The following is a 26,573-nucleotide window of genomic DNA, read 5'->3' on the forward strand; positions in this document are numbered from 1 at the left end:
CTGGGTCAATTCAGATTTGCAGTTCACACCTTAGTAGTAGTGGGCAGATGCATGATTTGCTCTATGTGAGGTGGAGGAGCTTGCTTGTTACGGCAGACATCGTAGATGATGTCAAAATACATGTTCAGAACTGGAGCATCTGAGTTTGCTGTGTCTGCAGACTTTTCCTTGTCCCTTAACTCTCTCCCTTTCCTCCCACTCCCAGTGAGCTTGTTTTCTGCACAAATACGATCTAACTTAGATTTCAAGTCAAATGTGAATGATCTGTTTTGAATTTGTGGCTTAAAATTTCCATTTTGGTTCCATTCACAGATAATATGACTGCTGTTTTTCACTAATGACTAACTTTAAGTGAAAGTGAATTTTGAAACTTTGCAGCTCTGGAAAGAATTTCTATATTTTTGGGGGTGGAAAATATCTTGATATTCAAGAAATTGGCTGAAAAGCAACACTGGGGCATATTCAGCAGCACCTGTTAGGGCGTTCCTTTCCCACTCCCTGTTACTACGTGATGTTAGCATAGATGATACTGGTGCTGGGGCAGTTTGCAGGAAAAATGCTAAAGTTTCTTTGAAATGCACACAAGCAAATCCTCCTCTACCACTTCCTTAACCTCAGGGAAAGGTGGCACCTGCAAACACGGCAAATTCAGATGTTCCAGTTCTCAATTTGCTTTTTGATGTCATCCTCCATGTTCTACAATTTCCGCTTTAGTAAGTGCCTCCACCCCAGATCGCAAGTAACAAACGGTGTGCTTGAGCCTGTTTGGAGAGAGGTAGGGTCTGCAGATCTGAATTGAGCCCGAGAAGCTTAGGGAAGAGGTTGGTTTGGGCAAGATGTGCATAGTCTGGAGGCTGCACAGCTCCAGTGAGGTTTCCCTCGGTCTGAAAAGTGGGCTGAGCAAAATGCTTCTGTCTTCTAGCTTTTGGGAGCTGCTACCTCATTCCTAAGAGATATCCAAGGCAGGGCTGCCATGTACGGTTATGTCTCTCTCTTGCCCTGTTATGGTACCTTCAATATAGCTATGTTCCCTTTCTTGTTGTCTTTAAATGCCATCTCTTGGTCCTCTTTGCAGGCTTTCTTCATTTAATGCAGATTCCTTTACTACAGTCTGTGTAGTTCTGCTTATTGCCATGCCTTACAGCTCCTTGAGAAGATGATTGTATGATTCTATGTTCTCCTAGAAAGTCTATCAGCCCTTAATGTGAAACCTTTAGGGCACAACTTACGTGACTCTGTGATCTTCAAGATACCCCATCTACGGGAGATAAGTGCCCCTCTAAAATGCTGCTTCAGGAAGATCTAGCAGTGTAGTCCAAAGTGAATGACCTCTTGCATCACTGGAAAGTGGAGGCTGAGGTAGTACTAGGAACAGAACTGAGCTCTGACATGTCCCAGAACTGTGCAGAGCCCTGAAGCCATTGCAGCAGCTTACGTGGCCAAATGCAGCAGATGCCAAGCTGGGTCCCAGGGATGCTTCCTCAAGAGGGATGTTACCAAAGAGTAATGAGCAGCTGCTCCATCACGGCCTCGGTGGTGCAGAGCTCTGGAGCCCCTCCTAGTTTCTCCCCCCACTGTCGGATGATTTTGCTCAGTGAGCCATGCTGCTCAGGGCACTTCTCGCACCCACTTTAGCAATTTTGAAAGTAGTTTGGGCTGAGCCTCAACCTGTAAATGTCCTTCGCTGCTAAAACTTGTATTGAAAGCCACTTCAAGGGCTGCTTTGTTCCTGGTCCTGCTCTTTAATGAAGTATTGGAATCTGTTAGTAAATAAACTGAGTCAAGTGTCAGCATTGTTGATGCAGCAGGAAGGTAGGATGGTTGAAGTCAATTTTAAATAGCAATTAAAATGTCTGACTTCATAGCAAGCAAATAAATACTCCACTCTTTTATTTTCCTGAAGAAAGGTTGATTTTTTTGTTGGTAGATATTGAAGTATCAGGATTTGCAGCAAAGTATAGCCTGTTCTTCAGTACATCTTTTTGCCAAACAGTGTAGCCTAGCTGTGCACTTAGGATGCTAAAGATGTATTGTTGAAGACGTATTGTTGGCTTCTAATTCTTATAATGTTGGAAAATGGGGAATAATACTTCTTACACAATAGGTATTTTTTTTTTCTTCTCTCCAGCTACTTTTACATGAAAATTGAAGCTTGATAAAACTAACGTTAGTTTTCATGTAGTAGCTAAGATATTTAATTTTAGAATTCACTGATTCTGATAACTTGTACTTTAGAGCTGAGGTGTCAGGCAGAGGAAGCATTTTCTGCAGTTCTCAAACAGAGCTGATTGGTGTAATCATCCTGTTCTTCAGGGTTTTAAAATGGGTTTCTGACTTTCACATTAACTGTTAATTAAAAAAGTCTGGATGAGCAGAACAAGGTCTCTTTGGCTAATTTCCAGCTGATTTGTTAGCCTTGAGTTGACTTTATATTTTCAGGAACTAATCTGAAAGTGGTGTTGGGGGAGTAATTCTGCTCTGATGGAGCAGCTCTCCCTGTCAGAAGTTGGTTTATCACTTCAGCATGCTGGAGCTGAGCCAGGAACTTACACCACACCAGACTTTCAGGCTGTGAGCAGACATGTACTGCTTGATATGTTACCTTTAAAAATGACTTTGACTACAGTAATCCTGATCTGATTGAGTTTTTGTAACTTGCAAACTTCACAATAAATTACTTTATTTTTTTAGAATTACAGTAGTATTAATGTTATAACCAGTCTTGCAACATGCACGCTACTGGCACGAGGACTGGAGGAGCTGCAGAGTGCTGGGGCTGGGGGCATGTCCCTGCCCAGTCTGGTACTTACCTGGGACCTTTTGGGTGGAGCTCTGCTCAGGCTTCTGACTGCTGCTTGTCTTACAGGGATGGTGTCAGAAGGGGCAGAGACGAGAAAAGAAGCAACTGGTACAGATGTGTTGAAACCAGTGAGTAAAGTCAGTGCTCTGGAGGAAACCTCAACAGCTATTACTCCCCTGACATCCCCAGCTTCTGGGGCTGCCTGGGGTGGTCGGTCTGCACCTACCATAGTCAAGGATGTAAATCCAGAAGTGCTCAGGAGTGGAGTTGCCTGCCTGCCTGGTGAGTAGCTGAGCCAGAATGTGTCTGGGAAGTGTGGTTTGTAGGAGGGTAAGGGAGATGAGCCTCTGTTTGCAGCGCTGCAGACTGGTGCCAATCCCATTTCTTTTGCCCCAAACCTCTCCAGAAGCAACACTTCTTGAAGCCTCTAAAGTTTCTGGATGGGAAAGACAGGAAGTAGAACTTCTCTCTCATGAAAGTAATGTTAACTTGCTCCCAGGAGTCTCAAAATGTTAGCCAAGCACGTATGAGTCAGAAATGCCAAATCTGTGGGCTCATACCAGTAGTTCAAAAAGAGAGGAGTGAGGGTGCAGCTAATGATGAGCTGGTGGGCCTGACATCAGACCTGGTCGAAACAATAGGAACTTGATTCACTTGGTAGGTAATTAAAGGATAGGAGTGTAGAAGATGCTATTTGACAGTGGTCTTGGTAAAACCAGTTTTATTCTTGGTAATTAGAAGTTTGGTTGATTAAATGTAGCTGCCTAGATATAATAGATTTTTAGAAAACATTTGATTTCATGACACATAGTGTTGAAAGGAATATCCCAATGAAGTGTGGATGAGCAATGTGTGGGATAGCTTAGCTAAATAGCAGATGACAAAACTAGCTGTGAAGGGAGGACTTCCCAGAATTGTTCTGCCAAGATCAGTTGCAGGTCAAACGTTATTCTGTGTTTGCATCTGATACAGCAGCAAGTATCAAATTGCTGCAGATAAAACTTCTGCATGGGACAAATATTGGCAGAATGATAAACAAAGCTGAGGCTGTTAGAGCAGCCAGGATTGCTTGGTGCCCAGGGCCCACACAAGAGGCCTTTTGTGTTTAACCAAATATGAAGTAAAGCAGAGGAAGCGAGATCTACCTCTCCAGTGTGAAGCAGCCGTTTGGTAGTGTCTGTGTAAGCAGCCCCTGGGGGCTTGCCTCCTTCCACAGCCAGTGAGAGGGTTATCTAGTGTGGGGCAGGAAGATAGCTACATTCAATCAGCTCAGGAGCCGTGTATGATTTGAAAATTGGCCAGAGAGCAGAGAAGAGGTCAGGCAGACCTGTGCAGTGTGGAGAAATTGGGAAGGAGAACAGAAAGGCAGCACAGCAATTTTGCACTTGATGCTGGGGCTGCAAGATCAATTTTGACCTTAGATGTCAACGGGGATGACTAGCCAGACTAAGAAAGTGATTTTACCACTCTGTACTTGTTGGCGATGCCTCTCAAATAGTTTGGGCTGTTCTGATGCCTTTGTTCTAAAAGGAAATGGTGAATATTGGAGGTGGTGCAGAAAAGGGTGACAGCCCTTTCTTGTAAATGAATTGGATGTCTTATGGCAAGAGACTGGAAGGTTGTTTATCTCATAAGATGATTGAGAGTGAGGTGAAAACACCTTTGTGCAGGGAAAGAGGAAAGGGAAGTAAGACTTTTCCAGTCTTCTGGAAAAAGGTGAAATGAGAAACCCAGTGCAAGGCAGAGTTATGGTATATTCAAACATGTAACTTTGCTTTGGTAGGTAAACTGTTAAGAACAAGTTCCAAAGGAGGATTTCTGATCTGCTGATCAAGTTGGACGTTTCAGGGTGTATACAACAGCCAAAAAATTACAGGGTTTGAGAGAGGGGTCTTTAAGAGAAGCTCATAGTCCATGCTATTGTAGAAGCCTGACTATGTGATCTAGTGCTCTAGTTGTTTCCTTTGTCACAGATTGCTGTCATAATGTACAACTGTTAAAAAAGGCAAATGCATTTGAATATGGGATGAAGGGATGTGCCCTTGAAATGCATTGAAGAAACAAGGTTTGGGTTTGATACCACTTCCAAAGGAGTTTTCACCAAAGGGAGGAATCAGGTTTTCTGTACAAGCAGTATTGGATTTGACTGACACCTCTTCTCTCGCATGTCTCCTTTTGGATTTCAGTGGGCAATCCTCACACCTGAAGGAATGCACTCACCACTCAGTTAAATGCTTTATGTTAGACATTGATAGTGATATAATAATTGCATTAGAAAGGATAACTTTTATAATGAATAGTGAATGAGAGCTAATTAATAAACTAGTAGCTGATGGAATTAGGAAGAAATTTTCCTTTCAGAAGAGTTTCAATTCTGCATCTGCTCTTGAATCATGTGGTTATGCCACTGTTGGAGACCTAGCCCTGGTGGCTGTGGTTGCTTTTTTGACCTGGTTAGGCAATTCCCAGGCTCCTATATGGAAGTTCAAGGTTTAATCAAGTTCTGGTGATGCCCAGCTTCCCTGATGGAGAAAAGATGTTGCTTCAGAGTAAGAAAATTTTTACTGAGCCTGGTTATTGAGCCATTTTTCTAGTAATTGGGTGCTTTGCTTTTTTTTTATTTGCTGATGATCCTGTTAGCTTATGAAACAAGGTATATTAATAAGTTTTTTTTAAATTCCTCTCTAGCTCTTTGATTATACAGTGCCCAGAATACCATATTTCAGGAGTAATAAAACTCCTCCTGAATCACACAGACGATGAAAGATTTTGTCCCTGCTGTTAGCAGGAGAAAGCCTGTGTCACAGTTCTGGTCCCTGGAGGGGAGAAAGCCCTGCTTCTAAATGATGCCCATCTGTGTCTGTGGCCCTTACTCATGTCCTAGTGACAGACTGAGATCACACCAGGGCAGTTTTCTGTGCTTGTGGCTGTCCATCTGTATCTGTTTTACCTGTCAACTCACATGCTTGTCCCTGGGATGGGGAGAGAGGTGGTCCAGGACTGTATCTTCTGTGGTAGCAATAAAGTTCAGAAGAGACAGAAAGACACAGCTTTCTCTAAGCCTCTCTTTTTGTTTTGTGCTTGGGACTTTTTCCCCCCTCTCTCTCATACAATTTGTATGACAGGAAATGGCTCCCATTCTTGTGAATTACTTTTCACACAATAGAGGTGTAGTCCCCACTGTTCTCCAAATCACTTACCTTCCTGGTGACATGCGTGAGCGCAGAGCGCTAGTCACTTGAGCAGGCTCACTCCACAGGCACTGCTTGCTTTTGAGTGGCAGAGGCAGCTCTGGATCTCTGAAGTGGTGTGTCCACCTGCTCTTTACCTCTCCTTTGCATCTGGAGAGGAGGCTGGATGTAATCCCAGAAATGGCACTGTTAATGTCCTCCTCTTCAGAGTTCTTGGTGCACATTGTGGCTAAAGCCAAAGCCAGACTATCATTTAGTTTTGGGAGTCCGTAGAGTGCGCTTGGTTCCTGTGAAAAGCTGTGTCTCTTGGCTTTTGGAAGGCAGGGGCAGAGAACTTTGTCCTGGCTAACTGAAGCAGAGGGGTTTCTCCCTTTTCAATGTATCACAACTCAGCCATGTTGCCCATACTGTGCCTTATCTATTTCCTAGGCACTGAGCAACCTCTGAAACTAATGAAAGCCTGACACTGACTCTGCCCTTGTCAGAGCTGTAGGCAGGCAAGAGGAGCCTCTGAGGAGGAGCTCTGGGCTCCTGCTCCAGGGCTTTGGTCCCAGGAGGAGATGTCTGGTTATGTGCTAGGCTCAGCCTGCAGCGTCCGTGCCTAGTCTCATTAGGTAGTGCATGTTGTTCTGCAAACCTGTCTGCGTTCTCTGGTCTGACAGGAATGTGAATATTGTAACATAAGTGGAGGTGAGATTATTTATCTTGAGTTTATGAGATTCTTGCTTTTCTCACAAGGTTGGGTTATCATTAGCCAACTTCAGCTACATTTTATGAAGAATGTGTGTTTGGATAGAAGAGAGCAGTCCAAATTTAATATTACTATGAGAGAAAGACAAGCAGAGCTCAGCTACTTTGCTCTGGGGCAGCATTTGGGTACTTTGGAAGTGTGTTTATAGCCTACCACAGTCTGCAACATACGCTATATTGAGTTCTATGGAGCGTTTCCAGGAAGGCAGTGGGGTGGTAGTATGGGAATATGAGGCATACACACCTGGAACCAGGCTCTGTTGACTTCCTTGTGTGACTTCCCCCCCTCTTTTTACAGGTACCAGAGATAAATCAGGACGTGCAGTAGCCATAATAACAACAAGGAACACAGCCTGGTTAAACCCACACTGCAATACCACTGAGCTTGTACGCCTTCTTCTGTACTTGCATAGCATCCCAAGGTTTGTTGACGCTCTTGGCCTGACAGGGTGGACACTGCTGCCATGTCTGCTTTGCCTTTCAGGGGGGTGGAAGCTGAGGCAGTGAATGGAACAGGTTGACTTTATTGGCCTGGGAACCTGGTCCAGACAGTCCTGAAACTGTACAGATGGGGATCTCCTGCTAGGGTGGACTGGCTCGTATTCAGTAAGCACTTTGGCTATTCTGTATGTGCCTTGTGTACATGGCGTGATAGAATTAGGTACGTATTGAATGTTTTCTTGCATTGCCATGAATCCAAGCCATTCTCGCTATCCTTCATTAGCTCAGAAAATGGGATTTGGGAGCTATGACGGGCCAGTCATGCAGCAGCTCCGTGATACAGCGTTGTGACATGATATTTTAGGGCCAGGCCTCCAAGCTGAGAGGGAGGGAGGATCTTCAAGGGTTGAGGAAAATCTGCCTTGATGTCTAGCTGACAATTGGTTTTGGAGTCTGCAGGCTGGAGTTTGCGGCTGCTACTCTTCCTTTCACTATGACAGACTCTTCACCCTCCCCCCCCCAGCTCATCTCAGGCTCTACTGAGACTTTGTTTCACTTTTAGATGATTAAACAAATAAGAGGTAAAGCTAACTTTCTGTTAATGTGGTTTTCATTTGGGTTTGGGTTTTTTTGTTGGGTTTTTTTGTTGTTTTTGGTTTTTGTTTTGGGGTGGTTTTTTTTGTTGTTGGTTTTTTGTTTTGAAGCCTTTAAACCATTGATAAAGGGAGCAGACTTAGCCCATGAGAAAGCTTCTGCTGCTCATGCTTAGTTTCTTGTGCTTCTCCCTTCATATCTGATTCTGGGCAAGATAGGCTTTGGGTCTGATCCAGAATGGCTGTTCTTGTGAAGCAGTGTGGCTAAGGCCAACCTTGTCCCTGAATGCAATTAGGAAGGACTGGTTTTCCTGCGTGGATTACCCAGAGTGGGTATCAGCACCTTTGCTATCAGTGAGATGTATCCTAGGAATTGGAGAAATGGGAGTCTCAGGTGGAAATAGCAAAGGTAAAAACTGAGCAATCCAGGTGGTTTCCATGTATATATTTTGTATAGGACAAGGTGGCCAGTTAGTTCCCTGTCCTTACAGAGCCATACCGTACTGGTTTTTTTCACCCTGTCATGACTACAGGTTCTGTTTCCATAGTCTTGTTGATTTTCATTGGTGACAAATGTGACCTCTTTTTCTCTGTCCTTGCAGACCAGAATGTCAGGCTTTGGGTCTAACTGTTCTTGTGGATGCTCGTCGCTGTTCACCGGTTCCTGCTCTCTTCAAGGCGTTCAGCATATTGCAGGTGAGCCTTGAGCTTGGGCAAAGGAACACTAGTTGGCTTGCTGTCTTGGTTGCATGTTACATCTCCATCTGCTGCTTATGTCTCCATTTGCCACCTGGCTTTCAGTTGGCTTTGGGAGGTGGAGTTATACACCCAGCCCTGTTTTAGGAGGATGACTGGGACTTGCCAGACTGCAGACAAAGCAAAAAGCCTAAGCAAGTCTGAGTTAGGGGAGAACACCCCTCCCCACCCCTCCAAATTTGCTTCTGTCTCTGCTGAGCAGCCTGTACCCAAGTCTAAATGCTGTCATGAATTATTGTGCTTGGAGATGATGTCCCCTGCCTGGAGAGGCTGTGTGAAATACGCCCACCACGGAGAAGGGAGGAAGACAGGCCTCTTCCTGCTGCGGAGGGAAGGGAAGGACACTGCTTGTCATGCCAGGTGGAAAAGCACGTGCAGCTGTTGATGTGGCTGTCGGTGAATGATTGGAATTGGACATGCTGTAACTCTATATTGCTTCAGGTCAAAGGCTTTCATATCAGTCATTTGGAAAGCAAGTGGGTTGTGTTGCCCCTGCTCCCAGATAGAAGCTATCTGCTGCTGTTAGAAAGCCAAGGAGATGCTGGGTTGTAGCTATGACTAATGTTGTTGAAGCAGGTGTTCCTTTTAAATCAGAGCTTAGGTCTCTTCAGGGTCAAACTCTGCAAACTGGAACAGGGCAATGTTTTAATGAACCTGGTGTCTCTGTGGTTTATGTGCTTCAGTGCCACATCTGAGAGTTGAGGCTGAGTCAGAGGTCTTCCCTCCTGCTTCCTGGGCTGGGTGGAGCTGTGAGCTCTGTCAGTGTCCTCGTTCTCTCTGGTGAAGTAATCTGGTGCTCTGCTCAGTTCTGCAGAGGTAACAAGGAAGTTATCTTCTCTTTTTATGCTGTGCCCACCTGGCAGTGGGCTTGCTAATGCTTTTGAGCGTTTCGTTGCCCATGATTGCATCGTTGCGTCTTAGTGGAATGATTTGGAAATCGGCAACACGTTGAGACACAATGTGCTTTTTGGGACCCCAGTCTCATCCAAGCATGGCAGGAATAAAGCCATTCTAACCTTAAGTTTCCTACCCTCTGAAAAGAGGGGTGGGGGAAAGTTTTTTGCAGTGCCTCTCTAATATCCTGCTGTGATGGCTGTTTGGCTCTGAGCACCTTGTTTGTCAGGGTGGTGCAACAGTTAGTTAACAGGGATTAATGTGCTGCAAGACAGATTGCTGGAGCTGAGTGTGTGCTCCAGGTACCAGTCACTGACAGAGGCTGATTACTCTGCTTGTGGTTTTTCAGTCCTTACCCTGACTCTTCCGCAGACTCCATAAACGAGACCTGTTAGCTAGCTCATCATCTGGTTATGGCACAGGAATAATCCCCTGGTTCCTCTGAGCCTTTTGGAGATCCTTAGCATTTATCTCTGGGATCCCATGGCAGTACTCTCATCTGCTCTGAAACAAGGATAAATGCAGAAAACTGACTGCAACTACAGTGAGGCAAGCTAGGCTTTCTAGAGCACAGCAAGGTTTGCTGGCTGGTGGATACAGAAGCACAGATTGTATGTTGTGCCTGTAAGGTCACAAAGCAGATCATCTCCTTGGGGTCCTTTCTGAAATCCCTGATGCATCTCCCAGTGTCTCTTATCTGTGGCAGACTCTCTGTAGCTCATTTCTCTGCTGTTCTATTCTCCACTTTAACAGGATGTTATTTACATGGCTTTTGTGAAGCCTACTATAATAGTGTGGGTGGAATCTGTTAAATGTTGAGATCCAGTGTTGCTTGTTTGATTTTGAAGGGATGTTTTCCTCCTGAGCAGTGAGGAGCACTGCTTCACAGTGGGTAAGCACAGATGGGATGACCTAATGCAGAGTCCCTTCCTGCTGCAGTGCTTGGATCTATTAACCCTAGAGAACCTCCCTGGGGAGGGAAGACTTTGATACCACAAGTTTCTGGGTCAAGATCTGTCAGTCTGAGGAAATACTTACTCCACTCTTCCATCTTTCCGGAATAAATGCATGAACGGACTTTTTAAGTGCTAATAATAAACAACTTTTGGTGCTTGCAGGTAGCTTTCCCTACAGCACTGGGAGACGGTCAGTTGGTCTGTCTAGTCATCTACTAAACTGGTAAAAGCTGCTCATCCTCTCTGCTTTCAGGGTGGGGGGAGTTGTGTTCTGCAAGGCTTTCTTCCCCCTTCCTTTTTAGAGTATGGGTGGCTGGGAAATCCTTCTGTCCCAGACAGCACTGGGAGCAGAGGGAGCAGGGACAGAATAAAGCACTGCAGCAGAGCTAACTCAGGAAGGAGCAAGGAGGAACTCTGGCAGCTTTGTATGGAGGTGAGGGGAAATGTACAGTGCGTATGTGCCGCAAGAATAGATCATGCTTGTTCCTGTGGGAAGCTGCATAATGATGCTTTGGAGCAAGGATTTTTGTGGAGGTAAATGCTGCTGTGATGTTTGGTTACAGGTTGTCACCAGTAAGCTCTGTGCTGTGGGGTCTGTTCAGAGGATCTTTGCTGCTCAGTAGTGCTGGGCTGATCCCTTGGTCAGTGAGCAGGCAGGGAATGGACAGTGGAATGCGTGTGCTGGCCTTCAGTGAACAGGTATCTGGGATTTCCCTCTGCCTGAGTCTTTACAGAGCAAGAGTCTTTTGAATTTCGCATATCAGTGTGAACGCTTGATCCTGTAATCTGCTGCATCTGTGTGTTGATTGGGAAGGGAAGAGTGTTTATGAAGACAGAGATACAGTAGCAGTTCAAAGCAGAAAACTTCTGTGCAAACCTTTCTGTTCAAGGGGTATATTTACATGCCCTGTTAGTGCAGAAGTACAGAGGACCTTGGTCTGACATTAAAGACCAGGAACCTCCTACTACTCCATTAGAAGTGATCACTTTGAGATTGAGCATGGTATCTGGGGACTGTCCCATCTGCACAGGTATTCCTGGCGGCCTGTGCTTCAAACTGTGCCAGGGATGTTAAGTCTGGCCATGGGCTTCCATTTGGGTCAGGAAGCCGGAAGACTGTTTGAAACTTCAGTCTGAGAAAGGTGGAAGAAAGTATCTAATTCTCTTTTTAAAGAATAATAATAAAGGGATGGGTATTTTCCCTGGTACTTTCTGAGCTCCTGTTGATGCCCCTCTATTCTACGCTGTCCACGCTGTGCCTGTTTTGGGAGGTGAGAAGTCCACTTACATGTGTGGGACTCTGTTTCTTTGCTTCCAGATAGCTGGTTTTGTTACCAAAGGCGGTAAGAGATTGCGCAGAAGGCTGTGGGAAAGCTTCCTCAAGTAGCCTCCTGCTGCTTCCAGCTCTGCCTGTCTCCCAAGGCACTCCTGTAAACTGTTGTAGTCAATTTGGATTGCCCCATCAGTGCTGGATGAGACTGACTTCAGCTGTTTAAATCTAAAAATATGGTGAAAAATACTTTATTTCTTTGGAAACATTACCTCTTCTTGGATTGGAAAACCCTGAACCTCTCCCCTGACAGCTTTATTTGTGAAAGGTTTTTCAGTTTCTATTTTCAGGAGTAACAAACAAGTCAGTGTGTGTTTTGGCTGTTGTTGTAACCTCGTGTTACACCATCACTACCTTTTAACCCTCACTCAGATTGTACATCTCATGACTGTTGGAGTAGAAGAGGCATTGTGAAAGAATAAATTTATTTAATGCCATGATCTGTCTTGAAACTGTGGCTAGTCTTCACCTTTCAGTACTTTCTAGCAGACAAATTCAGAGCTGCTGATACAGCTGTAATACCTCCCCATCCTCTCTTCAGATGAGCTTCAGTATTTGGCTAATACAGCCTAATTAGGCAATAAATTCTTCTTGGCCTTTTGATCAGTGTTCAAGTAACAGTGAAAGTGTGAATAATTTGCTTTGGAGAAAGGGATTTGAGAAGACTTAGAAACCTCTCATGGTTTTGGAAGGTGTTCCAGCTGGGATTTTTTCCTGCCTGTTCAAAAGGATCCTGGTTTTGGACTAGATGAGTGAAAGGTCTTTTCCTCTGCTCTGGAATCTCTGCTGCTCCTTTCACTTGCAGAATTGGGTCTTCTTGTGTTGGCATTGTTTCTTAATTGCTGTACTGGGCCCAGTGTCAGGTTAGGTGGCTCAGTCTCTGCTGGTCCAGTTGCCTCTGACTCTGTTGCTCATGTCAGATATTTAACCCTAAACACTGCTGGAGCCATTTATTTAAACAGGTTTCTCTTGTTGTCATGGCCTGCTGTGTGGCAAGTTCCTTGCAGGTCGAGCAATACCAGAAAGGGTTTGTTGCTTGACAGTTTCTGAGATCTTTGCAAAGGCAAAGACCATCTAGGAGATAGCTAGATAGGATGGCTCTTACTTAACCATGTGGAACAACAGCTTAAATGGCTGTTCTCCTTGCTATCCTGGTACAGGCGTCACTTACATAGTGGGCCCTGACTCCATGGTCTGGATCTCTCTGCTACATTTCCCTCTTCCTGCTGTTGCTCTCTATGCCTGTTTCTCACTTCCCTGTAGAGTGGTTCTGTAATTGGAGAGCTGCTGCTGGATCACGGAGTTTGAACTACAGTTGCCAGACATCCCTTATATTTGGAATTTCAGTCGGTTTAACAGTAGCAACAGGATGCAAGCCCTTGATTGTGGGTTGGCAGTAAGTAAAGACAAGACAACTTTTTTGGCACTGTGGCGGAAAAAAAACTTCTGTTCAGTTAGGAGAAGTGACCAGGACAGTTATGAAGAAAAAACTTGGACGTTGAACATGGTTCGTTCTTTTTCCTCTGACACATTTCCTTGTGTAGAAGTCAGAGCATTTTTTGTACGGCCAAGACCTGACCTTTTTCATTGCTTCCTTAAATACTGCACGACTAGTTGATCTGAAGCAAACTACCTTAAGACATAGCCTTCATGCTCTGTAGAATGGCCTTCCCGACACCTGGTGCCTGCCTTCCAGGCTTCATAAATACCTTTGAAGGATAAATTGCGATCTCGTGTATAAACCTGGTATGGCATGTTCTCCTTAGCATCCCAGGCAGATCGGTAATGGATTTGTGCTCTGTTCTGTTGTAGGACATAGATCCTCATTGTATTCATGGAGTACTGCTTCTGGTTGAAAGAGATCCGACGTTTCGGATGGAGAAGCCACCAGCAGGGCAGGTAATGGAACTGTTCATCCAGGGGTTGCTAGGGAGCTCTTGATATCCTTTATTTAACTCTCTGAACAGCAAGTTCTCTGTCTGCTGATGTATGTTTATTCTCACATGAAATCTCTAGTTGTTCTCTGTATTTTATGGTTGTGGTCTCCTACGGGTGTGGTATTTATAGGGTTGTAAACTTTATGTGAGCTGAACAGATCTCTGTCACGCTCTGTTTATTGCCAAGTCCATCGGTGACATTTGCGCCATAATTATGTCAGTCTGCTGGGGCCCTCAAGACACCCAGGGTTTGTTGGGAACATGGATAGCTGTATGCAAGAGCCCTGCACAATTAACAGTAATAGAGATGCTTTTCACATTCTCCTGTTAAAAAGGGGGGAAATCCTTCGTCAGGAAGAGATCACATTAGGCTAAATCCTGAACTCCATCCTTTGAAGGTACTTGTTGCTTTCCTGGATTTTCCATATCTCATGTTTCCTCTCCTCATAGCTGCTGCCGTCAGTGGCTGAGAGAGCTTTGCAAGAGGGGGAAGAGGAGATGGTTATGTGTGTGAGGTTCCCTTTGTAGCTGAAATGTCTGGGAAGACTAACAGGACATGCTAATGGACGAGGGAAAATCATCACAACATCACTGAACACCCCCACTAGAAGTAAATCTGCCTTGGTATTCCATAGCTGTATAAGAAATGTAGACTCTCAGCCACTCTGTGGTGAGTGAATAGAGCATCAGACCGCATCTTAGTTATCTCCCTCTGCTCTAAGACTGTTACAAGCTACAAGAGTGGACTGCACTTCTGTGCCTGCTGAAACCCTGTAGACTTCAGAGTAGGCCAGGACCTCCCTTTTGGCTCCTGTGGATGAAGACATTGTGAATAGCATCAGGTTTGCTGTGTGTGTGGTGTGCTGCCTCAAAAGGCTAAAGAATAACAAATGCTATTAGTCCATTTCCTCATTGCCCCCATGTGGAAGAATTTGAAGTCAGAAAGGGGGCTGCAGGCATGTGCATGCAGGGAGAGCTACAGAAGACATTAAACACATTGAACAAATACAAACTGTGTAGGAGGGAACAGAGCAAAAGCTAATAGAGACACAGGCATGCAGGAGGAATTGGAAGCATCATCACTATTTTGTAAGGAGGTGGAGACTTAACAATGTGTGTGTGGAGAGGTTAAATGTCTGCACCTGAGTTTCTGTGTCTGGGCTGGCTTCCATGTACCTGCAGAAGCACTTGTCTGTTTCTCTGGTGAGTATAAAAATGCTCTGAGGTCCTACAGACTCCCAGAAGGCAAGTTATCTGTGTCAAGATCCAGGAAACACTTGGAGCAAAGAGCTGCTGTGATGCGTGGAGAGTTGAAGGTAGGGCAGAGGCTGCTCTGCTAGACTCTTTTTCCAGGAAGTGAGATGGGGAAACTGGGAGCTGGATTTAACCTCTCAGACTCTCCAGACAAATGCAAATTGCAGCACTACATGGGAACATATGAGGGAGTTGCTCTGCTTATACTAGGAGGTACTGGCTCTGGAGAAGGCTGGCTGCTGCCAGACTTCCATCACAGATGTTCTGCTTGGTGAAACAGAGTGTTGTGGCCTTCATTCCCTCAGGGTTCACCCACTAAGCTGTACAGCAAGCAGCTCTAAGATTGAATTGACTTTTTTTTTCCCCCTTCATATTGTAGTGATATTGCAGATATACGCTGTGTGCCTTGTTTCTATGCAAGATAGATAAAGAAATAAAGGATGCTGTCTTTTGTTAACCTTCCCTCCTCCTCCAATACTCGCACTCTAATGCAAATGTGCTTTTATTTCTTCTATTCCTGTGCAGTTTGAACTTCTCACCTCCATGAAATCCCTCCATAAGCACATAGACAGCTCACAGCTGCCTCTAGAACTGGATGGGACCTTCCCTTACTGCCACCGGGACTGGTTAAGCTTCCGCATGGTGAGTAGGATGTCTTGTATTCTTTGGTATCTGAGAGAAGAAATGATATGGTAACAGAGTTGAAGCAAGAGGAGCCTGTCAACAGCTGAACCTACAAAGCATAGAAAGACAGTGGTTCCTGTAATAGCTATGTATGCGAATGAATCTCTGTTATCAAAAGAATACTAATACTGCCTTCATAAAATGGATGCACATTATGGCCTATTGGCATGACTGCAGGAACTAAAATTTTAGTTTTTAACTCATCTGCATGAACTGCATTAATTCTTCTTTCCCTTCAAAATATGGTCAAATCTGAAACAGCATCCTGTTTTGTTGTGATACACAGTGGGGCAGTTCTCTTTGGTTATACTCGGAGACTTAAGGGCAGACTAACCTCAGGAGAAGGTGTTAGTATCATGTTGCCATTGAACTAACAATCAAGAACTTGAGCAAAATAAAAATAGTTAGATCTTGTTGGTTTTGGAGCAGGTTCCCCAGACCAAGCTGTGAGTTCCTTAGTAAAAACTGCAGTCCTTGCAGGAGTGAGACTTGGAAGTTCCTGATAATCAGTTCAGATACTTCTAGGGACATCTTTTTTCCTCCTTTAGATGTAGTTGACTTATTTACCAAAGTTGTCATCGAGAACTCTTTAGAAAGCATCTAAACTAAAAATACAGAGAAGGTTCAGCCCAGGGGAGCATCATATTCCTCTTTGAGAGCTGGCTACATGAGGCAAGGAGACTAAAGCCTCCCCATGCAGATTCCATTCAGTGAGTCTTAGGACCAAGGTAACAGTGGGAGGCAGTACCAGCAATACGTTCCTTCTTTCTGTTGTTTGGCTGTTTTGAGTATGCCTCGGTACCATGATCCTGTCTGACCTTTACGCTTTGCTCCATAAGAGACATGGATCAAGAGCTCTACAGTGAACCCTACCCAGGTGCGGATTAGAGCCACCCCAAGGTGCAGGCAGGCTGACCACTCTGTGGAAATGTTTGAGCTGACCCAGGTTAAGCCTCAGAGATAGAAGGCCTGAAAGTGCAGTACCCAGACACAGTTCATAAAGAAGGTAGCCCTGGCAAAGGGTGCTGCAGGCACCAGTGCAGCACACGCTGATGATCTGTGGCAGGACTGCAGGTGTTGCTGGCCGTGCAGCAGGGTATGTGCAGACTGCCAGAAGTCTGCAAAGGCAGCATCTGTGGCACCAATGCCCAGCTCTGTGTACACTCATGTTGTGGAGGGGGCGTAAGTCCTGTGGATCATGTGCTTGTTGTATCTTTAAAAGCTGTATTGAGAGATATTTGGCACACTGAGACTAGACAGGATTAAATCTCCGTAAATTTGCACACAAATCGGCTGTCTTCACTTTGAGTTTGACTTGCTCACCCTAGTGGATGACAGAACCATCACTTCTGCTTCCAAAAGATTCAGTGGTCTTTTGGCTCTGACCTCACTGCCCAGAGTGCTGTGTGGCCCACTGCAGCATTTGAAGCAGGTTAAGATATCATTGATAACACCACTATGTTGCTGGTGGCAAACTTCAGCAGTTAGGCTTAGCATGTGCCAAATGTTAATTTATCTTTTCCAAATTATTTTAGAAGCTATTTTTTAAATTTGCATCCAAAAGTACTAGTATGAACCCGTGCTGATGCAGTAGAGCTACAGAAACCTAATCTTAGTACCTAGGATTGAATTTGAGACTTTGAGGTTTATTTGGTAGTGAGGAAGCAGAGAAGCTTTGCAAGAGGTTATGCATTAGTTTTCTGGACAGAGTTGAGAAAAGCTTGAGAGCTGAGGTGCTCGCTCTGTGCAGAAGGATCATTCTTGAAGGAAGGAGCATGATATCAGACTACTTCTTGTTTGTGTCTTGCATCTTAACATGCAAAATGTGACCAAAAGGAGTTAGTGTAGGAATCAATCTGTATGGGTTGCCTGTTTATATGATGTACTGTGTGTGACAATGACCCATATGCTCTACCCCTTTAGATCTGCAGCTATGTGGCAAACAGAGTTTATTTCCTGTCTTGGTGATCTCACCTGCATCCTGCCTGCTAATCTGTTACTGCTGGGGCTGTTCCAGCATTCCAGGGAGGAGGGAATTCAATTCAGTAAAGATTCAAACAGCTGCTTTTTTTGTTTTGAGTGCAGTTGTTTTGGAATGGCTGTTTCTCCCTTCTCTGATTTCAGTGGCTAGAGGGTGGCATCTGACAGTATTTAGGCTTTATATCACTGCCTTTTCTAAAACGTACTGTCTCGTGAAACCCTGTGAAATATTTGGGGGTTTTGGGGGGTTTGGGTTCCCCCCCCCAATCCCCTCTGGCCAAACAGAAGAGGGTTTTCAGATTTGTCAGTAGTTTAAGGTGCTTAATTGTGGAAGCTTTCCAGTTTCCTAATCTTTAATTTACACTACTTTTAATATGAAGAAAAATGATTTAAAGTAGAGAAATTCCAAGTACTCGTTCTATGTTTTGTTCCTCCAAAATTCATGCATAATGATTCATCTTAGTGGGAAGTTACAAGAAATGCTAATAGTAGAAGATTGTGGGACATAAGTGGACTGGTTTTCTTTTCTGTAAAGCATGACCCATACAAGCCATGAGTATGCAAGTTTATAAGGTCTGCATAGAGGCCTTGGTATAGCATGATGCATCTGAAGCCTCTGATGGGCCTCTCTTTGCTGATACAGCCTCACCAAATGGTTTAATTGAACCCTTGGGTTAATGTGTTTGATCCTCTCCTGATTTCTGTACTTTTAACCTGCAAGCTGAAAAGGCAGCTTTCCTGCCAGCTGTGAGACCATAATCTCTGCCTTGGTCCTTTCTTCTTGTAGAAGCTGGAACATTTGCTACAAGGATGCCAGGGTGCTTGTGCCTTCCTCCAGGGAGCTATTCATAAAGTGGAACACGGAAAATTACCAGAAAGAGCTGAGGTAAGCATGTCCCTCACCTGGTATCAGAGGTGGTCCTGAGACAGAAGAGAGCAGGAGGCTGGATAGCTGCAGAAAAGCCCTAGCTTTGAATTTACAAACTGTAGTAGCATGGTATTCTGAGTGCTGTGTGTCACTGCGGAGCTGTCAGGACAGTGGGAGTAGTAGAAGCTAATCCAAATTAAGTGATAAAGGCTCTACTGGGTGTAGAAGCTGGTTCTCTGATCCTTCAGTGTCACCCAGGAGATCTCTTCAGCTGTGCTTGTTGCTGATGGGTGCTTGCTCCAGCATTGGAGTGCATTCTTAGCAGCTCCACAGCTCTGTAGCTGGTACTAGCTTTGACAACTCTAGTACTGAGCAGCTGCCTCAGGCTGTGCCACACCAAGTTGGCTTGAATGGCCTGGAATAAAGTTAGGTGACAACGTAACAGTGTTCACCATGCCAAATCTGTGCTGTGGTTCCAGCTTTGCTGCCTCCAGAACAGAAGCAGACAAGAAGAGGAGGGTACAAAGACTGAGCCTGTGTTGTTGCAATCATTATGTTCCCCCACTCTTGAGAAGCTGCTGTACCCCTGATATGGTAGGAAATTGCTGTCAGCTCTGCGCTAAGAGTCCTGACAGTAAAGCAAAGGAAGATACTGTAGTGGCCTCTCTGGGCCTTCCTGCATACATGTGTATATCTGCAAACCCTTCATGTGCATCTTGTCCCACAGCTTGGAGCTATGCAGGTCCAGGCTCTAAGAACAGCAGGAGCTAGCTGTGAGTGGAAAATGAGGCTGGAAAGCTTATTTCTATGCCCAGCAAATGGAGTATGGACAATGATAGGAATTGGGTTTCAATTTTAGCCCGGTGGGGAAGGTACAGAGAGTGTAAGGAGCACTGTTTATCACTTTGGACTTGACAGGCTTGAGAGAAACAGCTGTGGCAACCATCCTCCCTCTTTCCCAGGGTGGGCCAAGGTGAGATGTGGTTTGTGTGTGTTTTGGGCTGGGTGCTGGTTTTTGCCTGTTCCCTTGTTGCCTGTAGGTTGCACTAACTGCTCATCTCACTTTTGCGATCCTTCCAGGAGGCAGCTGTGCTGCTGAGGAATTATAGGCAGTTGATGAAGAACGTTCTTGAAGACGCACGGCTGGTCAGGCTGCAGCTGGAGGGTGGAGCGCTCCTGGCCAGACTGAGGAAGGAGGAGTCTTGTGTCACCCTCACCCATGACTACAGGTGAGCCCCAAGAGTGGGAGAAGAGGAGATGAAGATGAGCAAAAAGCAGGCACTGGGAGTCTCTGTGAGGTGACCCATCGTTGGTGCAGGCTAGAGAGCAGCTTCGTGTAGTGAGGACTTTTGTTGATAACAGCAAAGGTGAGAAGCGTAATGAATTTTACTCTTATCCTGACTGCTTTTTCCCAGTTCAAGAACTTGTCTGGGAGGATTACTTAGAAGGGTAAAATTCCTTTTCCAAGCCAAATCAGACTCATCTTCTGTAGTGGGGAGAGGGCTGGATATTTTGTGCACCTCTAAAACACAAGCCTTAATTGATCATGCCAGTGATGAATGGTATTACGGCTGTGTGATTTACCAAGGCACTCCTTATGCAAGGGGATTTCCAAGGACCTTAACTGCAAGGAATGCTTTTTGGCTGAAGCAAGCTCTGATCTCCTCACACATTGGTATGGTTTGCACAAATAAATGTTCACTGCCCATTTGCAGAATTGGTATGAGAAGCAGGGACAGAGAGACAAGCTGTTTGAAACCCCCAGGGCATTGCACAACTCCTGTTTGTACTGTTAAAGCACCTGAAGCCTATCAGCGTGTGAAGGCCTCTGTGCTATGTGTTGTGCAAACAGCAAAGTAGAAAGACAGCCCTTGCACCCTGGAGCTTCCAGCCCCAGTGTGAGATAAATGCTGGCATGTGGGTGCAGACAAGGGCGTAGTGGATGGCAGAGTGGCGTGTAATGGCTCCGTGCATCTGCAGCCTTGCTCTGGTTAAACTCTCTGTTGCCATCGCGAGCTGGGAGGTTTTAAGGGAGGGAATGGAGAGAAGATAACAAAATAACTTGAAGGGTATGTCACCCAAACACTGGGAAAAGACCAACATTTCTCTTTGAAAATTCAGCAAGTGGATGACAGTGCAAGTTGCTACCCGTCATGGGGAGACGGGGGTTGGCATTTTGGTGCTGAGTGAGAGGGGAGTGTGAGGATAGGCTGTGTAACCGTTTTTTTTTTTTTCCCTGCTCGCTGTGACTCCTGTCAGCAGCTCTGGCAGGCCATGCAGACACAATTTTCTTGCTGGACTGGTGAAGTACCCTTGATGCAATTTTGGGTAGAATTAGTACACTAAAGCCTTTTCATTCTGACACGATGTGAGAAGCACAGATAATGCGGGTTGTTGCGGTATGTTTTTTTAATTTTACTTTAAGCAACACACAGCAACTTTAGAGTCAGGAGAATGGGGAGAATGTGCATGCTTTTTATGTTTTGTTTTGTTTTTAAGCTAAGCCTGTGTTCTTGTGCAGGGAAATGATCAACTTTGAAACCTGATCTGACAGAGCCCCTAAGGATAATTTACTGCTTTGATTACTTTAGCAAGGGCAGGGACGGGGGATACACACATAATTCTTTGATTGCACAGCATTTGGGCACATGCTGAGGCTGTGTAGCATGTTCTCTGTTTAATTCAGGTTATATTCATTGCCTGCCAGTATGAATGGAGAGTGTATGCTACAGGTCAAATATGTGGCCCTCTCCAGCCTGAGGAGTGTAAATGAATAAATATAATGGGAGAAAGTTAGTCCTCTTCTAGCCTGTGGAGTAGTTGCAGAAACTAAAATCCATGCAGTATTTTAATTGAGGAAATGCTTGCCTTGAGGCAGAGGACTAAAGAAGTCCACTCTTCCTTGTTCCAGGATCCTTTTAAATGGGGGGGGAGCTCTATCACTTGGCCAGAGAGCTCTGTATAAGGCACTGTTGGTTTTAGATCCTCCATGGCTCTGCACTTGCTCCCTCTCTCCAAACTGGTGTGCAGATATTAAAGGTTCTGAGCTCTGCTAACTGTGTAAAGGCTCCTATGGTTATGATTTCCAAAGGCTTCTTTAACAGATGGGATCAAAGCAGGGTAGGGACAAAATATTGTAGTTGGCCTACTAAGCTAGTGTGGAGTGTCTATTGACGTGTGTGGGTCTAATACTAGATTTTTGACTGGTGACATGTGAAAATGGCACAGGACTGGTTGTGTCTGTGCACTCAGCAGGTTCTGTTGTACTGCTTTCCTGAACTTTGAATTGTAAAATCTTGATCAATGCTTAACAGTCTTTAATTCCACACCCACTCCCCCAATACTTGAAATCGATTTGTTTACAAAAGCAAGTCAAGTGGCTTTACCCTTCTGAGTCACCTTTTGGCTCTTGTGTTAGTCACATCCCATTGTTTTAGTTTTTTCTTCTCTTTTGTGGTGCAAAAGCCTGATCAAGCAGACAGTCCCAACTGCTTTACCAGCAAACTGGCGTTCTCAGTGTGGCACAGGAGTGGGATTGCATCACGCTCTGCATGTTGGTGGGCAAGATAGCCACAAAACTAGATGTGAGAGCTGAAAGAAAGAGAAAAACCTCAGACGGTGAAGGAATGACCAGGTTGGGTGCTGGGCTCTGTGTAACATGGAACCAGAAAAACCATAATCTCTTCCCCCAAGCTCCTCATCTGAAAAGAATTTGTGCTTGCAAGCTGTGAATAAGCAGCTTATAAATAGATGGAGGACTGAATTCTCCTCTTGTTTGCAGAAGGCAGTGTAGTTAGTCTCTGTACTTTGAGGGTGGAGTGGCTAGAGCCAAGAGCTGGTTTTGTGAGCTGGGTATTTTTAGTGTGGCTTGGTGATCTGGTTGGAAGCCCTGGGTGGGGACCCGAGCTGAGTGGAGGTAATGGCAGTGTGGAGCAGACTTCCTGAGCAGCAGCTGCCAGGTTCCTGATGCTGGACCTGGCTCAATTACAGCAACAAAGAGGGTGATCTTACGGCTAACAGCCTCTACAGTTCTTGTGCCTGGCTTCCACGCACAGTATTGAGGCACTAGGTCTGCTTGCAGCTGTGGCCAGTTAATGGTGCAGTGGGTTATAGCTGTGTGGTGTTGTAGGAGCTCATGTTTGTGGGTCTTTAGCAAGACTCCTGTTAGTAGCAACTCCTGGGATGCTCCAAGGCAGGCACATGCCACTCTGCAAAGTGGCGTACGAGCTCCTTTCGGTGGAAGTAAACTTGGATAATGTACAGGCTCTCAGGGGTTCCAGGAGGGCCTGCCAAGGGACTGCACAAGAACTGTCTGAAGCTCTGTCTGTCTGGCTTAGAGGCAGAGAGACTAAGCTGATCATCCAAAATGTGGGACACGTTGGGGGCAAGGGTAGAGGGGAGACAGGTGTCTGGTGTGTAAGTCCCGGTCTGGGGAGACTGGGATGGCTGGTATTCTTGGTTTGGAAGGTAGAAGGTGTGCACCTGCAAGCTGACAGCTGCTGCCATATGCTGGTAATCATGGCCAGACAACCTACACTGGGAAATCCTTCTTGGAGGTATTATTGTCTTCTACCATCCCCTTTCTGCTTTAGAGATGAGTTTGTTTCTGTCTGTGCTGTGGCCAGTCTGATGGTCGCTACTCTGTGTGTTTGTACCTGCTTCAAAAGAAGGCAGTGCTTGCGTCCCTCTCATTGATGCCATTTTCCTGGTTTGCTTAACTAGTGCTTGCTCATCTTCCTGCCTCTCTGGGAGCTTTGGAAACCTCTCATGCTACCACTTGCCATAGTGCACATTCCTGACATGGTCTGCAAGAGGCACCTTTCATTGGTAGGTGTCCTTTGCATGTTTCTCCTGTGGACCTAATCCTAAAACCTTCATCTCTTGGTTAGGACAAGCTCTCAGTATACCTTAAAGTGAGATGAAAATACACGCTTAAATCCTGGCCTCAAAGATTGGCAGCTTTCTGCCATGAGATGCCTCTGTGCTGTTGCTGGCGACACAGAAGATGCTGACAAACACTAAACCCTTGGCCTGTAGCAGTGCATGGGTGGCAGTGCTCTTCCATGGTCTTACTTGTTTGTGTCAGGTGGAGGGAGGAGCACATGGCGACATTTCTATCCAAACATATACGGTGCTGCTTGGTATTCATTTCGTTTTCGTTACAGTCTAACCTGTTCCCTCTGTTTGCGTGGTGGTTTTAGGCTGGTAAAAAGCACTTACGCTCGCATTAAACAAACCTCATTGCTCTGCACATAAAGGAGAGTGGAGCCGTTGTTGTTCTGAGTGTATGAAGTGCTGTGTGGAGCCAGTTGTGGCATTTGCAGAGAGGTAAAAGACTGCAGAGTTCTGTCTAGGTAAGTTTTTGTTGTTCTTTTAGGCTTTTCATGAGATGATCCCCCTCAGCTCCCTTTCTGCTGTTTATTTTCTGCTTATGTCCTAAATCTTCCTGGATTCAGTGGGAATTTACCCAGAGGACTCTGGGTTTGCTTGTTCTTTTTTGCAATGTTTGTCATGCCAACAGGGCATTAGGTAATTAATGACACACTGTGTATCTGTTTAAAAATATTATGGAAAAAGTTGCAAAAAGTTTCCAGTATTGGATGTTAGCTGAACTGCCTGAAGTTCCTGGCTCACCCCAGACCATCCCACAAGCACTGTTTTTTATATGGCTGAGTTGGGGTAGATGTTTCTGCGGTAGTTGATAGCACAGTCACTGCTATTGTATGTATCATAAACACTGTGAGTGTGCAAAAGGAGTATGTATCAGGGAAATAGGTGTGTGGCTTTAAACGACAGTAGGTATATATTTGAGCAGGGCATCTTGAAACTCTGGTGGTCCTAACTCCAGGAACACAGCTGTTAGACTAGTGCAGTTGACCTAGATAACAAATACAAACATAAATAGGTTAATGTGCATGGGACAAGGTTTGGAGGCAGGAGTTTTTTATGACTGGGAGAAAACCACAGCTTGATGCTTGGTGTTCCCAGAATGGTGTTTCCTCATCCTATCTCAGGCTCCACTGCAGGGTGAGCTTTCCCCATAAGTAGGCTACTTCTTGGTCTGGGATTTCATATAATGTTTTTTTTTCCAGTCTGTTTTATGGATCTTACTGGGATTTAAAATCAGCAGAGACTGAACATAAGTTTTATTGTAACCGAATGCAAGCCAGGCTGGGGAAAGAATCAAACGTTGCAGCTTGGGACTGCTCTTGGACACTTGTTTAACTGTATGCATCAATCCCTTTGCTTTTAAAAGGACTTCAGAGTGCATTTCTGTTTAAAAATATGTTTAAATGAACTGTGCTTAGAATAGAATTCTCTCAGCAATTATGGTCTGTGGTGTGTTGTATTAATTGGATGGGTTGTTCCCAGTGCATGTGCTTGTCAGGTAACCCAGTGAGGAGGGATTCAATCAGGTTTGTGGTCTCAGCTAGATCCACTGTTCACATCATGAATGCCAGGAATCCCACAGGCAACCCCAAACTTGGTGTTTGACCTCTGTGCCTTTCTAAGGACACTTCAGGGTTCTAAAAACTGTACCCAGTTCCTCAAATACTTTTATTAGGTAATTAAAACCACCATGACTGTTTGTGTGCTGCAGAGAATAATTACAGTTTACTTAGCAATATCTGTGTTAGCTTCACCATGGCCAGTGTGAATTTTAACCTCAGCTGCATGTGCAGTTTTCAGCTTGAAGAGCAGGAGTGTGCATTTGAGTTTGACCTCCTTTTATGGAATCATTAGAAATATGGCAGTCATGTAGGTTGCTACCAAAATGCATTAATGATCGAGAATGGCTCTAATGCATTTCTCTTCCTGCAAAACAGCCCTCAGGCACACAGGACTTTCCCTGCAAAGCTGGAAGGATTTCTTCCTGAAGCATTGCTCAGGATGTGTAAATGATTTGTAGCCAAGGCATCAGCACAAATGATCTGGGTGATGTCCTTGGACCAAGCCATCCTTTAAATCTCGTAGTTGCCAGATCCTATTCCTTTTCTGCCAAAACCTGTAGAGACACCCACAAGGGAAGTTCAGCACCAGGAGTGGAAGACTAGATGAGATTAATGTTGTAATGTCTGACTGTGTTTCTTTTAAATTACAGAATGATCAGGGATATCTGATTTTTCCAGGGCAAGTTAGCCGCAATATACTTGCCTAAAAAACATCAAATACACTAATGAAAGGCAGTGTGTGTTATGTTCCTTCCATCCACAAATTTTTGCCATTTTAAAATTGACCCAGGTTAGTCAGAGGATAAGCTCTGGTTTTAGCCTTCACTTTAGCTGTTCCTCTTGCTGTTAGCTAGAGCAGTTTTTCAAGGGGCAGACAGTAAGTTGCAGAATAGTAATGGTTCTGCTGCTTCCCTCCCTGCGCTCTTCTGTTTGCATCTCGCTGGCATCAGCAGGCATGGCTTATGCAGCACCTGCATGTGCAAGCCTGCTGGATGCCTCTTCTGTGGCCATTTATTTTCGAAAACAAATCAGGTATTTTGCTTTGAAATCTAAAGTGTAACTCTCCAAGGCTAGCTTTTTTTGAAGGATGGATTCAGACAGAAATGGTCTTTCTAAATTACAGGTTTAAAATTACCCCACCATTATACAACTGCTTGGCACTTCTCCAGAAAACTGAAGACGTTTGGAACCTTTTCTACTGAAAGGATAATTGCCCAGTGAAAATAGGATTTGGGGAAACATAAACTGACATCAAGCTACTCCTTTTTGCTATAAATTATATTGACTCTGCACTATTGCAAAATTACTTTGGATGATTTGACCGTGGAAGAATGTAGTGAAAGACTCTTATTACGACACTCACGTGTGCAGGGAAATTGCAATGCATTCAAACAAATCTAAGCTTAGATGAGACTTTCCACTGACTTCAAACAACTCTCTGCTTTTCTTCCTCAGAGTTGCACAGGCCTCTATTAAAATATCTTTAAGGTCCTTAACAACCAGGTGTTTCCCTTTGTGTGGCAGGATGGAAGTCACTTTTTCTTCTTCAACCAAATTTACAATATTTGCTTTGTTTACTCCAGGCTGTCTTGAAAGCAATGAAGGACAGGAATGAAAACCTTCTGAGTCTGACTCTGAGAAAGAAATAGGTGTTTATGCAAGGTATCATTTTCCCATTAAACTACCT

General features: G+C 44.8%; 1 protein-coding gene across 7 annotated transcripts in view; it reads left to right on the forward strand.

Annotated features, from left to right (window-relative positions):
- Positions 1 to 26,573, forward strand: part of PLEKHG4 (pleckstrin homology and RhoGEF domain containing G4) — a 95,542-nt gene that overhangs the window by 35,031 nt on the left and 33,938 nt on the right. For all 7 annotated transcript variants that reach the window (XM_052796771.1, XM_052796773.1, XM_052796766.1 and 4 more), the window contains exons 4-10: positions 2,867 to 3,082; positions 7,040 to 7,163; positions 8,378 to 8,471; positions 13,524 to 13,610; positions 15,428 to 15,544; positions 18,354 to 18,452; positions 19,515 to 19,663. In XM_052796771.1, the coding sequence (XP_052652731.1) occupies positions 2,867 to 3,082; positions 7,040 to 7,163; positions 8,378 to 8,471; positions 13,524 to 13,610; positions 15,428 to 15,544; positions 18,354 to 18,452; positions 19,515 to 19,663 (886 nt within the window). The remainder of the gene's footprint in view (positions 1 to 2,866; positions 3,083 to 7,039; positions 7,164 to 8,377; positions 8,472 to 13,523; positions 13,611 to 15,427; positions 15,545 to 18,353; positions 18,453 to 19,514; positions 19,664 to 26,573) is intronic.

Source organism: Harpia harpyja, chromosome 9 (assembly GCF_026419915.1).
Source record: "Harpia harpyja isolate bHarHar1 chromosome 9, bHarHar1 primary haplotype, whole genome shotgun sequence".
Lineage (NCBI taxonomy): Eukaryota > Metazoa > Chordata > Aves > Accipitriformes > Accipitridae > Harpia > Harpia harpyja.